Here is a 16442-nt window from a genome sequence, read left to right as displayed (position 1 = left end):
GAAAATGTGTAGAAGGATGATGAAGACTAATGGCAGAGAGAATAAGCGAAAGTAGAGGGGTAGAGCACTAATAATAACTTGTTTTGTCTGACTGGGTCTCTTAGCTAATATTCAGAAGTGCTTAATATAAATTATACAGGAAAAGGACTGAAGGCCTTTATAGACTTTATGGATGCTGATCTGTCCATATTATGCTGATCAGGGGCTAATTCAGGTACAGGCTTATGTTCCAATATTGAACATATTAAGGATTTCTTCTTTCTCAAATATTCTTCAGAGGATGAACAATTCTGATAGACAACTGATAATATTTACTGGATAACAGATTGGAATTCTCACCTTGTCCCTGGACAGCTGTATAAACCAATTTGACCAGGTTCAAGAAATACCTGGAGAGAAAAAATCTGAGAGAGGTCTGCTCCCCAATCTAGCATATTGGAGGCACAGGTCTTGCAGGGAAACAGACTGATTGTTATTTCTCAGAAATGGAGGTCTGTTATTAGCTAGGCCTGCCCAAATTTTAGGCAGGACAGATCTGTATTATAGCCTCCCTATTTGGTTAACAATTCCCTTTCTGTTAGTATACCATCATCAGCTGAGATTAAGGAATGCTTTACTCTGGTTTTACCTGGCTGGATTCCCATTCTGGCCGCAGTTCCCAGAGGGAGGAATCAGTCACTCACTCAGGGAGACCTGTGGAGTAATGTCAGAGGAGCCCAGGACCCCATCCACCAGATCCTAATCTAAGGGCTGGACATTAACAGCTTGTCACTAGCAGACCTGTGATCCAAAAGAAGTCAAAACCACAAATGTCTTGAACTGTGACACTTGGTTTATAGCCACTTATTCCCTTTGATGCAAGTTTGAGATAATCCACTTGAAGCTTCAGTGCCACCTTGTTTGCAAAGTTCCTCCCTTGATGTGACTATTTGTGGCAGATTTTACTCCTTTTCTAATCCAATAAATTGAAAATCATTAAAGGTACTGTAACCAACCCTCTTAAAGTTTTGTTTCTATTCAGCATTTCATAACAACTAGTTTTTAGAAGCAGTTCTCCAGTAGTTTCATTCTAGACCTAAACTCTACTGTGGGCACTGCCTTTATATCATAGAACCATTTAGGTTGGAAAAGACCATTAAGATCATCAAGTCTAACCGTTAACCTGACTTCCAAGTCCACCACTGAACCATGTCCCTAAGCGCCATATCTACACATCTTTTAAGTACCTCCAGGGATGGCGACTCAACCACTTCCCTGGGCAGCCTGTTCCAGTGCTTGACAACACTTTCGGTGAAGAAATTTTTCCTAATATCGAATCTAAACCTCCCCCGGTGCAACTTGAGGCCATTTCCTCCTGTCCTGTCACTTGCTACTTGGGAGGAGACTGACATTCACCTTGCTACAACCTCCTTTCAGGTAGTTGCAGAGAGCGATAAGGTTTTGCCTCAGCCTCCTTTTCTCCAGGCTAAACAACTCCAGTTCCCTGAGCCACTCCTCACAAGACTTGTTCTCTAGATCCTTCACCAGCTTTGTTGCTCCAGCACCTCAATGTCTTTCTTGTAGTGAGGGGCCAAAATTGAACACAGTATTCAAGGTGCAGCCACACCAGTGCTGACTACAGGTGGACAATCACTTCCCTAGTCCTGCTGTCCACACTATTTCTAATACAAGCGAGAATGCTATTGGCCTTCTTGGTCACCTAGGACACATTGCTGGCTCATATCCAGCCAGTCGACCAACACCCCCAGGTCCTTTTCTGCCGGGCAGCTTCCAGCCACTCTGTCCCAAGTCTGTAGTACTGCATGGGGTTGTTGTGACCCAAGTGCAGGACCCAGCACTTGACCTTGTTGAACCTTGTACATTTGGCCTCAGCTCATTGTCCAGATCGCTCTGTAGAGCCTCCCTATCCTCGAGCAGATCAACACTCCCACCCAACTTGGTGTTGTCTGCAAACTCACCGACGGTGCACTCGATCTCCTCATCCACATCATTGATAAAGATATTAAACAGAACTGGCCCTAATACTGAACCCTAGGGAACACCACTTGTGACTGCATTTAACTGCATTCACGATAAGAAGAGCATCTTGGCCCACATTAACGACTTCTCAAATTTAGCCAACTCCTCAATTTGATAGATTTTGCAATGCTCTCAAGGCAGCCTGTCTCCATTACATAGACTCCTCACAGCCACCGTAAGGTTTTTCATGCAGTAGTGCTCCCATTGGCACTAGTCAGTGAAAATTGCTGGCAGAGAAATTGTCCCTTTTGTGCTCCCAATTCCAACTCACCCCACAGGATAAATCAGTAGAGGGCAGGAGGAGAGAGGGGAGCAATGTGACTCAGGTGTGCGGAGTGGGTGGGTAGATGGAAGAACAGGTGTGTAAAGGAAGTGGCAGTGTGTGTGGGAGTGTGTGTGCATGCCTATGCGCTTGCATATACAGTGAAAAGCAAAATCACACCCTCTCACCTGAGCCATATATTGCAGGGGGTCCTGGTGGGCCTGGTGGGCCTGGTGGGCCAGGAGGTCCAATTTTTCCATAACCTGGTAAGCCAGGTAGTCCAGGTAACCCTGGAGGTCCTCTGGGTCCGACTACTGAATCCCCTTTTGGTCCCTATTATTGATAAAAAGTATTGCTTTGAATGTAACAGTTCCACTGCTGCAGGGCCTTCATCTCTGATAGCAACCTTTTCTGAAGGCCTGCCACCACACCCCTGTTTAGACATGAGTCTGTAGGTAATTCTTTTCAGTGAGGCATGGATATTAATGCAAAATGAAAAATTTGATCATATACTAAACTAAATTCAAGAATTTAAGTTTCAGAAAGCTTTCTGAAAGTTCTTACACTTATTCTGAGTAGCTGATATCTGCAAAATTCTTGACAGCACTCTCAAAGTCCTGAATCTCAACTCTGCTTGTGCTGAGACTACTTGTTTTGATGTGCTTATAAGATAAGAGTTTGTCTGAAGGTACATGCTGGAAAGTTTTAACATAAAGTGTGTCTATGCAGGGTCTCACGCATAGAGAGACATTTGTCTCATTCATCTCACGATGAATATTTTTTCTCCCTCCTGTGATCAAATGTCAGCTCATATCCCTTAAGCTCTTCAGCTGCCATTCTTCCAGATTAAAAAGGCTCAGTTTCTCTACATTTCCATCTTAGCAGTGTATCCTCAGCCTGAATGAGGAAGGCTTGCGCTTCCTGTGCTCAAACTGGCCTGCATACATGGAACAATTTTTGGACCCTGGACTAGGAGAGCTCAGTCTCTGATGGATCTTATCTGTGCCATCCAACTCTTTCTTGCCAGTGGAACAGTTTCTCAGGTTCTCAGCAACATGGAATAGTGCCAGGGGGGATTTCTGAAGGTGGGCTTGCTAACCTAACCAGGGGGATTTCTGAAGGTGGGCTTGCTAATCTTCAGCTGTGACCCACCCATTCATGCTCCTTGGCATGGAACGTGACAATAGAGTAACGCAATGCGCGTGTTTGATGCCAGATCTCAGGAATAAACCAGTTTCCAAAGAATTAATACATTTGATTCCAAAACAGTTGTGGTGGCAATTACTAGAAGATATAACAACTCGGTAGAGATTAGACAGTGCGAGAATTTTATAGGAAGTATCTGGATGGGTACACACTGGACTTTTCATTCATGCTTTTGGATTATTGGAATAGAAAATAAGATCAATTATTTAGATGGCAAATAATTTTCAAGTCAGCCTCTGTCTAACTTTATATAGTCTATTTTGACCTTTATGGGGATATAAGTAATAGCATCACAAATTATACATACTACCTTGATTTGTAATGCTATTAATAGCATGAATCTACACACTGAAGTAGTTGTATTAGACAGCTGAGCATAACATTGCATCAATTTTTAATAGCAAATTAATTCTATGTGCAACAGTGAAGTGTCTGTGTTTACGCCTACTGCAACTCTCTCATATTCACCTAATGGTTAACGTATGAGTTTTTATATAGTTCTTAGCATCATCTTGATGTTTGTCTCTTTTTAGTGCCTTCTAAATTAAAACAACAGGTAGCCACAAATATTCCTATTCTACAATTTGCATAACTTACAACTAATCCTTGTCTTCCAGGTGGTCCAGGAGGTCCTGTCAGAAAAAACCCTCCATTTGGTTCTCCTTTTTCTCCTTTTACACCAGTGACTCCGTTGTCTCCTTTTTCACCCTTCAAAGAGAACATATTTTAAAACATTGAACTGAAGTGAGATCAGAACTCTGTGCACTGATCTTTTAAATTTACATGAAATCTCTGACTTTAATAAAGAAAAGCATCTGCTTAAAATCTTTTTGACATCACTTCCTTCAGTGATATAGAATGAAGAGGACTGCTTTCTCTATTGAGGCTGCTAGGCTTTCAGCACAGGGTGTAGGTAAGTTGGGGTTAGGTAGAGACAGAGAAAATGCCTCTGTTGCTGTTTCCTGCTATTCTACCCAGCAAAACCTTTTTCTGTGCTGTAGCTGGAGGCAAAGAGAAAGTCAGAGGAAGCATAAAAGCCTGGCTTTCTGCTTTTCTCCATCATCAAGGAAAAAGCAAAGCAAGATTGTAATGGAATGGACAGATTTTTAAAAGTATGTGGCAAAGTGAAGAATACTGTGCATAGAATGAGAGAGGAGGGCAGAGGTGTGTACCAGGATAACAAAAGAGACACCACATAAAATTTCAGATGCTTTGAACTGCATGTCTCTGTCCTTCAGCTTTGATTATCAGTTTGGGGAACAGAGTGATAGGTAAGAAGCAGCATTTAAATTCTAGGTCATTGTCTCTGTTCAAAATGAGTTACAACAGTTGTAGGTTCCTTCTCACATTATTTCCTTCTGTCTGTCCGCTGTATTTTTTTCCTTTGACTTTTTTTTGGGTCTACTTTATTTCACCTTTCTGAGAAATAAACCTTGAATAGAAGATGCAAAGGGGCAAAGCAAGAATGGCAGGTAGCTGCAGAAAGCCAGTAGAGATGGCTATGTATAGCTCCTCCTTTGACTTTTCTTGGTTTTAGTTTCCCAGTAAACAGGACTATAAAGCTTTCTGTATGGCACACCATTTTGCAGACATGAAGGACTAGATGAAAAATGAGTTATTTGTGGCTAAAGCTACAGACACTGTTCTATAAGATTAAAGAAGCCATATCAGCTCTGCCATGCATGCATGGGGAACTTTATACCATGGAAATAACTTAGGTGCCCTCCGTCAAGCAGAAACAAAATCTGAAAAATAGACAGCACTGAGTCCTTCAAGGAAACTGACAGTACACTGCTTTTGGTGGCACCATTAAATGAAAACTTGATTCAGTTTTTTCAGATCTTCTACTGATAAAGAGCCTTGTTCACTTAAAAACATTTAAAATAATATTGCATTGTTATTCATTTTTGTAATTTAAAGAAGTCAGGAGAATAATGGAACAGAGAGAGACCAAGCACATCAAGGTATAGGTATACTTTGTTGTAAGAGGCTCCAGGAAAAGTAGTTTCGATTACTCTAACTTATTTTATTTAGTGTGCTTAAAAGAAAAATAGCATTACACAGAACTGATTTCCCCACCCCCTCCATGTATTAATTGTTGCTAAATTTTTCTAGAAGCCCTTTAGGTAATGGATGTCTCTTACCTGAGCTGGCATGGAAACAGAAGCATTCATTTATGGCAGATAATTTATACCAACTTATGTTAGGTAACAGTGAATTATGACTCACTTTAATACCACCGAGAAGGGAAAAAGCTCAGTAATAAATTTTTTTTCAAAAGTAATCTTTATGTACTACTGACATCGGTTATCTCTATACTTGTAATAAACTTGTCTATGCAGCTGGAGTTTAAGAAATGAATATAATTTGTAATTGCTGATGCTCTTATCTGTTTTGTATATTTCACCATGCTGTACTGTTTTATGCTTTATTTATAGTAAAGTACACTTTAAAAAAAGTTTAACAGAACCCAAACACAAATGGGATATAATTACCTTTATGCTATTAATAAAGTGGCTGAAATATGATGGAGGTAGAGGTGGACCTGAAAAATGAAGAAAATACGATAAAGTACAATAATTATCTGTAATTTTCTTTTTAAAAGCACTGCTTTGGATATTACTGGTTTAGGATTTTAAAGGAAAATTATTTACAATAATAACCTTAACCTTTACATCTAACAGTTATTTTTAGTTTGGTTTCCTAACCAAGCGAGGTTTACATGCCTTATCTTGTCTGTCACTCCTTCACCTTAAAAACTCTGAATCTGATTGTGAATTTCACGACAAATTTGGAAGCAAAGAAGGCTCAAAGATGAAAAAATTCCAGTTTTCTGAAAGAAAAGCATCCAAATTAACCCCTTTGATGGAAACCAATGTAAAAGAAAAGTTTTCCATATATTTTGTCAGCAGTGGAGTGGCCAATCAATAGTTTTGTTATCTTTCATGAAAGGACAGTACCATAACTGACAAGGTAAAGAAACTGTTACTGCTTGTGGTGCTGATCATAGAATAATAGTTCCTTGGTATTTTTCTGCAACACAAACTAATACTGGTATCAATGGTTATACCACCTGTGTTGTGTTGTCTGACAACGATGATCAGCCAAAGCTGTCAAGTCACAAAAAGTCTAAAAAGCCTTCAAGTATTCTCTGTTTGGCATACACTTGGAAAAAAGACTGTTTTACAGTTGCCCATAACAGCTCGATATATTTTCTTCAAATGTGTTCTGATTAATTTTTGATATCTTTGGGTCCAACAATATGCCATAAGACTCAGATCTCAATATGTTATGTCATATACAATTAAGTCAAGTAGACATTGTATACACCTGTACTCTAGGACAGAAATATATTCCCACTATGGCAGCTATTTTGATTTTTTTTTCTAGTCCTGCCAATTACAGCTTACTGCAGTGATTTGCTTGATCCATGTGAGGGGATGGGGAAACGACAGGTGGAATGGAATGGTAGGTGTCCTTCTCAGATGTTGCTTGGTATTAATTTCTACACTGGCCAATATCTGAGATCTTTCTAGGATGACCAGCAAGCAGACTAGGCCTGGGCAAGGTATGTGAGGAAGAAGGAGGTCACCAGTCAAAGTAGAAGTCAAAAATCTGTGGTAGGGGACCAGTAGGCTCAACCTACACTGGTAGGCAAACTGTGTTAGACCAGTTCCTCAGTCCTGAGGTAAAGTGGCACAGCTTCCATCCATATAGCTAAACTGTCCTCCTCGCTCTCGAAGCATGAGGGACTTATTAATGCAGCCTATTTCACCAGTCCCTGGCTTAAGCTATCCCCCAGACCATCCTATTGTCTGGGAAAGTGTTACTTGTTGTAGGCCGAATCCAGGCCAGGAAACATAGGAAAAATTAAACTGTGGGACACTTGTCCTCTGTGTCCTGGGTCTATTTAGTTTACTAGTATACACAGCCAGAGAAGTTTGCCTGACATGGCTTGTCAATGGACAAATCTAGTTCAGTCCTTTTCTGTAGACATTCAGTGGAGGACTGGTAGGCAATTTTTGTCAGGACCTTTACAGATCTTAACACTAGCCAGAGGAAAACATACTTTGTTGTGTGGCTTCTGCTGGTAGACTAGACATTTTCATTTCGGTTTGTTTTCAGGTGTTGCTGAAAGAGACTAACAGCACTTCTCACATGCATAATCAATGGCAAAATCATGCCCTCCCAACAATCACAAAGTCACAGAACTTTGGTGACCTTTCTTGTAGAAAATGGGAAACTACACTCCTTTCATATCTGGGATCTGATCTAGAAATTAACTTAGCCACTGGAGCAAGATAACTCACTTATTACCAGAATTAATTCTTGCCCAGTGAGAAGCTATCTTGCTCCACCTTACTGATTTTCCTTTAGCTCCATTCCTTCCAGGATTCATAGAGGAGTGAAACTTCTTCATACAGAAAAGAAGGTCTCAGGACCAAGAAACAGGCCAAAGAGTGGATTTGGATGGATGTGAAAGCTTGTCCAGAATGCCAGGTTGGCCTTTTGGGGAATGACCTGCAGGAAGGAAGGGGGTTGACTATGGTCAAGGGCCAACATGCTGCAATAAATACTGCATTTTTGATTAGCAGATCTTCAGCCTTAGGCAATTGGGTCTGAGACTGTGATACAGTGAAGTCTCCTCCTCTATTTCTAAATGTGTTTTCTTACAAGGCTCCAGACTGTGTTCCTCCAGCCAGAAACACCACGGTTGTGATGGAGCATTGCACGTGTGGTTGGAACACAGCAGGTATGCTCTGGATACTTACTACACCTGCCTCTATACAGAGGAGCTAAATAAAGTGCGGCCTACCATTTACCCACTTTGTGTGTTGGCTTCATATTTTTGCATGGTATCAATTAATAGAGGCCTGCTTGTAACATTGGAGAGGAGACATTTTGTGAAAAGAAAAATAAGTCATGTGGACAAGTACCACAGTTCAGAAAGCTTTTCTGATTGCTGGAACTCAACAGATCTTGTAGTGGAAGGAACTTCAGTCATCTGTCCGTCAGAGAAGGTTTTGAAAAACTCCTGTACTTTAATCATGTTCCACTACCCTGGAACTTCTGGCTTGTGAATTTTCACTGTCAGTGATTATGTAGATATCTGAGACTTAGAGAACTGGTTTGTATGAAAGAATATTTTGGCAACTACATCAACAAGCAAGAACCAAACAGGAATATTTTTCAAAGCAGCAACAAAACTGGTCTTAGTTAACATATTTTAACTTCACAAAATATTGAAGCTAGTCCATTTATTTGGATTCGGTTAGCAAACAAATAAATCTCTGTTATTTTAGGAGAAAGGTGAATTCAGTTTTCAGTTTAACCAGAATTCTTGTTATTTTCACCATCCTTCACTAGGTGCAGTTTTACAACAAGATCAAAGGCATAATCCTCTCCTGAAACACCTGAAATCATCAGGTATAGGCAAAAATACTTGTAGGACATTAATTTGCATTAAATACATAACCTGAGACTGAACAGACACAGTGGATAAACCAGCACAGAAGAGAAAATTTTCTTAATTTCTGTTTAGAAATGCTTCTTGCTTCTTCTTTTTACAAGTTTATTGATGACTAGGAAGCACTAACCACTTATTTTAAGGCACTGGGTATTGATCAGAATAAAAATTAATGAGGACAAGACAAGAAAACAGGTTTTATCAGAACAGATGCCCTCTTAAAAATAACCCAATTATCATCTTCAGTCAACAGAACTGTGCCTTTGGAACGAAGACAGAAATATCCATATAGATGTAGTATTGTATTTATTATCAACAGATTAGAGGACAAAGATTATAAATATGATATAGCAACATTAATTTGATATACTGCTTCTTCTATTTCAAATTATTTCTGGCACTGACCAAAACCTTATCTCAGTATGTGAGATTTCAAAAAATGTATAGAAAAGGAAAAGTTTGTAATAGGAATCTTTTCAAATAAATACTTGTTTCTGTAACTGTTTTTGAGTGTGTAAGAATTAGCAATGTGTATCAACTTTTTGATACAGAAAAGTAAATCTTGGGCAGGGAACATCTGCTATGATGCTCTTACCATCAGTGTATTGGCATTTTTAGTTCACACAGGCTTTTCATGATTATCACAAATAGAGCATAGAATATTAAAAAGTTGAAATGGAGATGATCTAGTTCCACCTCCTGCTGGAAGTGGGACTGTCACCAACAAATGACTGCCTTGAAGTCATAATGCAGAGGTGTGTTACCCTGAAATGGGAAGCACTGGCTCAGAAAGTTTGACAACAAAATGATATCTCAGGAAGTGAACATGATATACTTCTAAGATTTCAAAAAAGTCTCTGACCTGCCAGTTACATTTCATTATCTATTCCTGTACTTAAAGCATTCATAATACTCAGAAATGTGTAGTACAAATACTTCTTTTCAGAAGACATTTTTGATAACATTATGGGCTTTATTGTTCTGTGTGTCAGTTCAGCAAGGAACCTAGGTATAAGTCTTTAGGCCGGTAAGGCTGCAGGGGTATCAAAGTACTTTGTTGAACTGCTTTTTAAGTTAAACGTGCATTCCTTTACAGGATGACAATGACATAACAGATTTCGTATACCTGGTGGTCCTGGAGCACCTCTGTCTCCCTTTTCTCCTTTTAAGTCCGCTGAATTGTGCAGCCCCCAGGAATCTCTGTTTGCTTTAGCACCTGTCATAAAAGCATCACAAATTCATGAGAACTTGCAAACCGCAGAGACTATAGCAGCGACAACCAAACCACTGAAAGTATGAGCGGACTTCTCCATACATGTGGGGCACGTGACTCCAGTCCCTATGTGCTTGTCTCTCCTCATGAACATTGAATGACTGCCTCATTGTCTTCTCACGTACAAGACAATCTCTCTCTTACAAGTCAATCTTTCACTCTCCCTTCCTCTAACCACCCAGCCTAAGACCTTCTGAAGAAACCTGTTCTAGAAACAGTTCTTGAGTTATGGCTCTGCATTTGATACCACATCTTCTACTATGTCCAGACTCCAAAACAAACCAATAATTGATAACATCTGCAACTGTGAATGTCAAAAATGTTATCGTTTATTACTCCTTCTTGTCATAAAAGCATTAATAATGAAGAAAATGTTCTCTGAGAACAGAAATGCTTTTAGAATAATTTTCCATCCAGCTGAGCTGAGGGTAGAATTGCACCCAAATACATCTGGATAAACCTTCTATATTTCCAGATATTATTCAATTTTCATGGTAACCTTGCTCTATAAAATATCTGGGTAAAATGATCTCTGAGTATGTAGACTTCTTAGGTCTTATTTCTCTCTTTGTTCTGCCTGAGTAATTGCTAATATCTTTGCAAAAGTCATGTAAAATAACATCATTCTGCCAAAGTAACATCTTATAGTCTCTTCTTTCAGGTAGAAATGCCTTTTCAAGTTTAAGGTAAGGTGGTCCTATTCTGAGTTATGAGCAGGAAGGGTGCTGAAGTACAATGACAAGCAGATACAAGACACATTTCTTGAAGTAATTTTTAATGGTTCCCTGCCTCTGATGTTGTCAGCCCCCGTGGTCAGTTGTGATCTATGCTGTGAGTCAGTGCATCACTAAGAACACTGGCTCTTTCCAAACCTGATCTGATTACATTTATGAATTTCACTGGGACAAGCACAGAAACAATCTTTTGCTTGGGTACCCAGTCCATGCTCCATGACCCAGTGCCACTTGTAAACTGGTAAGAAAACCTTAGTCTGAAAAACAGTTACAGCATTTTTCCTTCTGGTTGTGTGAATGGCTACAAAGACAGAAGAATGAGATGGACATCTTCCCTTTCAAAGCCGCATGTTATAACAGAAGGTCCCAGACAGTTCCTCTCCACCTTTCTCTTTTGTCTCTCAGCCATGAGAGGTGAAAGATGGTCATACTCCCCATGATTTGTCTGGTGACTCAGCCTCCAGCTGTGGGGTCATGTTCAAAGACTTATTGATAGAACAGTGGGGCCTTATTTTGTGTAACACTGAGACAAATCACACAATCTTTCAGGTGTGCAGTTAGTTTTCCTAGTTGTCAGCTGAACCCTAACTATCCAAGTGTGTCATCTTCAGAGTTATTTTCCAGGCAGATTTCCAGTCCAGTCATCAATATTTTAGGTCCTCTTAGAATATTGACACCCATACAGAGCTTATACAAGGAAGCTCTGACTTGCTCTTCTTCAAGTTATTTTTCTTTATCACTTATTATGTCCACTCTTGCCCCTTACCCTGATCCCTTGCACTCTTTCCCTCCTCTTCCTTTCCTTCTTCATTTGATCAAGGTGGCCTGGTCTTTCCAAGTGTCTCAGTCATTGCTGAGGGACAGGAGTTGTTCCAGTTGCTGATATCAGCCCACTGCCTGCTTTCTGGACCACGCTAGAGAACTGGTCCCCAGAGAGACATCTCTTCCTCCAGAAACAACCCCAAGCCCCAGCATTTGGACCTGGTATAATATATACTACTGCTGCATTATTCAACTTGTTTTGCACGCACTGTTTTTGCCATGCAGTCTCTGACTTATCTGATTAAACTCTAAACTCTCCAGATTCCTTTGCACAGTGAGTGAACAGTGATTTAATTCCCAGGAACATGGGAACTGGGAAACAGGTTCAGGCTGTATATTACAGGCTGCACTACTGGGTTTTTTCCCCACAAAATTACTATGAAAGTATAACAGTTAGGCAGAAATAAATGTTATTATAAGTAGATAAATAAAAGGAGGAAGACCACTGACTTTATTTCCTCCATGATCTTGAGAAAACCTCCTTCTGCATTGTGTACTAGTGGATCATAAGAAAACTGATGGCTGCTCCCTGTGGATGCTCTGGGATGTTGTTTTAATCTCCCAACTTCTTCCAGCTCCAAGAAGCTCTAAAGGGGCAAAACTGTCACAGAGCTTTCTGCTACCTTTGAAACTGAAGGACTTCCACACAGTTTGGTCAAGGTGACACTATTTCAATCAGCATTCATGATTTTTTTTTGCGCAGAATTGATACTTGTTTCCCTCTGCATGTAACTGAATCCATCCTTGGAGCATGTTTTTGAGGAAGGACAAAAACACTGAACAACAGATGGAGGCTTGCATTAATTTTAATGCCTGGTGTGCACAGTGACCACTTTGTGCTTATCTGGTGGAGTACTAGCTCAAGAATGGAACAGTCAGACCTTTACAATAATCTTAGAATGGGATGAAAACTGTACAGAAATGGTCACTTTTCCTCCTTAAACCAAAGGAAGAAGGGATTCATGCTGGAGTGACTTTAGGATTTACTGTTTGGTTTGAATTAGTGTGCATTTAAAGAAAATAAATGATAATGATTAATTGAATAAAACCAACAAGTTTTAAACAAAATTGCCATAGTAAAACCCCTCACTTTCAAGCTTTTACCTAGGCTGAAAGTCTAAAAGAGCAGAATGTTCTTTATCAGCTTGAAGTCAACTCTTAGAGCTAAGAAAAATGCCTTGAACCAAAAACTTCAGGATCTCTGTGGACATTTATTCTGTTAGATCATGGATTCTTTGTAAAAACAAAAATATGGTCAGAGAAAATTTTGGTGTCTCTGTATGCAGGGGAGACAAGCAATTGGGAGTCTTTGAATTTAGGAGCAACACTGGACAGCCTAGGCTCTATGGACTTAATTCTGTGCACATAGCCCTGAAGAAATGTGGACTGTTTGCCAAGCACAAGACTTAAGCTTTCACTTGTAAGAGGTGAGTCAGTCATTCGGCAGTAAAGATGCTGAAAGAAAGCTCAGGGCATCATAGTACCCCACAAATTTGACCCTCTATTGTCCTGAAACCCCCTTCTGTTAAAAGGAATGAAAATTAACAAAACTTCTGCAGCACTGTGACAATTTCCCCAGGGTCATCATGTGTGGAGTTTCTCATTCTCCTTCCCCATTAGTCTTACTTCCTTCTTTGTCTGCCCGACAGGTTTTTGTCCTAGATACTCCCGAACTCCAGAAATTACTTTCTTTTCAACAGGCCTCACCTTCCTAGTGAAGGAGGGGATGAAAAACATTTCTCCTGTCTCACTAGAAAAATCACCACCTCCTCACAGAAGGAATTGCTAATAGCTTGATTCTTTCCCTCAACAATATTCTCTGGCCAATATGTCTTGACCCTGCCTGTGATAATTTTCTTTCAAGCAAAAGGATGAGAGCTCTGACTACAAGCTCTTTTTTTCTGGGTATCAGTCACTTGGAGAAGGGAAGTGTTTCTGACACCATCAGCCAACCACTGGAGGAATGAGTGGTTGGAGGAATGAGACCACCTGGTTGTTTGGTGGGATGTAGTATCACGTGGACTTTAGAATTTGAATCCTAGCAACATTGCCAGAGCAGAGAGTAAAGATTTGGCACAGCCATGTGTGACATCTCTGCTCTGACAGGACTTCTAAGATTAGATCTTGCAGAAACAGTGTTGCACTGCTCAATCTACAAATCTTAGTCTTCAAAGTGCAGACCTAGGTCCATTTTTTCTTTGGCCTATTGGCCAGTATTGAGACTGGACCAAGATAGGATCCTACAGTTTCACCTGGAAAAGACGCAAGACCACCTATTTTTTTTTAATTCTTCCTTCCCCCCCCCCCCCCCCCGCCATAAACCCAGCTATGCAATAACCAAGAAAAAGCAAAAAGAGCTTAATTAAGAAAAAAATAAAGCTTATTTAAACCAAGGTACAAGAAAAGAATTACTCACCGTGGCCACTAAGAGCTTCTTGATTTCCAGGGTAAGGAGTGCTCACCTACAGACAAAGAAATCTATTAAAAATTATCCATACACATTAACCAATGGAAATGCATCACTTGCTGTGACTGAAAAGCCTGGAAAATTTGCATGCTATCACAGTAAATATTATAGCAACACTCTGGGATTATCTCCAGTTTGACAAGGTCCGAGTATTAGCCGATTAAGTTTTTTTCAGGATTGTGCTCTCTTTAACATGCAACATGCTTTCAGCAAGAGGGTAACAACATGCATTTTGGAGGCATCAGCAAATCCTACTCTCAGTCATGCCAGTGAAGCATCAGAAAACTCATTCTCCAAGAACAATTCTGAATTTACATCACTGCATTTGAAAGCAGGATTTGTTTTTTGACTGTGAGATAAGAGACTGTGTTTATAAGTTTTTCATCAGACCACGGCTATGCCTTCTGCCTGATGTTGGCCTATGCTCCAGATGCATTGAGACCACAACTGGGAGGCAGAAGCTATTCTAGTTTATCCTGTTTTGTCACCAGACACCTATAACAGTGGGCATGCTACTTACCTCTACTGTCTGTCTTCAAAATAGGGACAGTGCAGGAATTAAAATGTGGCACAGTGCTTGGAAATGGACAAATCTTAGTATTAGCTAGTACTATCTATATGAATCTAAGCAAGCGTATGAAAAAAAATTGAAGGTGTTGCATCTGGCTAATCCTGTAGTATTAGCTCTTAGAAGTCTTACTCACATGGATAGCTCCATTAACTTCAGAAGTTCAGTTCACATGAGGAAAACTTGTGGGATTCAGTCTGTAGTTCTTTATCGATATTCATTTATGTAGGCATGTACAGCAGACTTCTTATCTATAAACTCGGATAGGTTTAGGAGATTATTCACAAATGTAGGACAAATCTATCTAGCATACGCAGATGCACAAAGAGGTGTTTATGAGTACAGGTTTCTATTACTTGTGCACATAAAAGTTACTGCTACTATTCACTGGCTGTAACCTTCTTGAAAAGTGACTTTTTATTGTTATCTGAAATTCAGCTAAAATAGGCTTGTATTGTTTGAATCATTCCACAGAGAATCACAGGAGAGTTGAGGTTGGATGGCATCTCTGGAGATTGCTAGCCTACATCATGTTGCTCAGGGCCTTCTCTAGTCAGGTTTCAGAGGTGAGGCTGATTAATCCATACGTGATTATGGAGATACGTGATTAATGTACAAGAATGTTATACAGTGGGAATGGGAAGGTTTAAGGGAGGAATTCAAAGAGGTAAAAAGATGGTGCCTGGAAGTGATAGGCCAAAACTGTGGAAATGTCAAATTACCATAGAGTAATGACTATTAACCGTTAATTAACAGAAAGATCTATAAGCTGGGATACATCTTTCTTCATCAGTAAGGGTAGGGTGATGATAAATATCAATGCATCTAGTGTAGTGTAAGTCAAGTGCTGCTTCTCTAAAATAAGTGAAAAAGAACTGGAATGGAAATTGGAGGAGGGGGCACAATACTATTTTGAGCTATACTGTCTAACAGAAAAGTAGAACAGCCATACTGCACACCACACTATTCAGGGGAGGACTCTGGCTCTCAGGGACAGAATCCTTTCTAAGTACTACCTAACCCATGGCGTAAAAGTACTTCCAGGAGTGAACTCTGTTCACAATTCATTGTAGGATGTAATTTCTGTGATTCATTAAACAAAAATTGCCTCAGGGTGTTCTGAAAATATAAAGCCCATCTCCTTTCTTTCCATACTATGTGTGAAATTGCAGGTCCTTTGAATGTGATGGGGACTTTGTCATGCCCTTTGGAAAGCAGAGGCAGAGCTTCACCTGCTGCCATTGTGGAGATCATAAATGTTTATATGTGAATAAGCTATATTTGAGAGCCAAATAAAGAACATGATCTTTCTTTTCTGATGCATCATTCATGCCACAATGAAATATATAACAAGTCTTATTTTGGACAGGGAAATTGAAAACAGCTAAAGTCATAACAACATGGAGACAGTATTTACATATACATCTGAAAAATGGGTGTACATGTATGTATAAACGTTCAGCTTCTCAAAGCAACTCTAAACTATGGAAACACAGGCTTTGAAAAGCATTAAAAGTGTTAGGACAACCAAGTAATCAAAGTGCTTTAAGCAAAAAGTTCTAGTGTTTCTAGTTCTGTTATATATTTTATGTATGGTTAATTTTGGGTATCTAAAGACTTAATA

The 16442-nt window shown here is 39.8% G+C and overlaps 1 protein-coding gene across 2 annotated transcripts in view; it reads right to left on the bottom strand.

Moving 5' to 3' along the window:
• The window catches only part of COL15A1 (collagen type XV alpha 1 chain), a 157461-nt gene that overhangs the window by 10304 nt on the left and 130715 nt on the right, over positions 1-16442 (bottom strand). For both annotated transcript variants that reach the window (XM_074870184.1, XM_074870193.1), the window contains 5 exons: positions 14200-14245; positions 10081-10170; positions 5983-6032; positions 4085-4195; positions 2470-2614 (listed from right to left, as the gene is read on the bottom strand). In XM_074870184.1, coding sequence (XP_074726285.1) covers positions 2470-2614; positions 4085-4195; positions 5983-6032; positions 10081-10170; positions 14200-14245 — 442 coding nt within the window. The remainder of the gene's footprint in view (positions 1-2469; positions 2615-4084; positions 4196-5982; positions 6033-10080; positions 10171-14199; positions 14246-16442) is intronic.

Source organism: Strix uralensis, chromosome 1 (assembly GCF_047716275.1).
Source record: "Strix uralensis isolate ZFMK-TIS-50842 chromosome 1, bStrUra1, whole genome shotgun sequence".
Classification (NCBI taxonomy): domain Eukaryota; kingdom Metazoa; phylum Chordata; class Aves; order Strigiformes; family Strigidae; genus Strix; species Strix uralensis.
The sequence above is the reverse complement of the archived record's forward strand: the minus strand, read 5'-3'. Positions and strand labels throughout refer to the sequence as shown.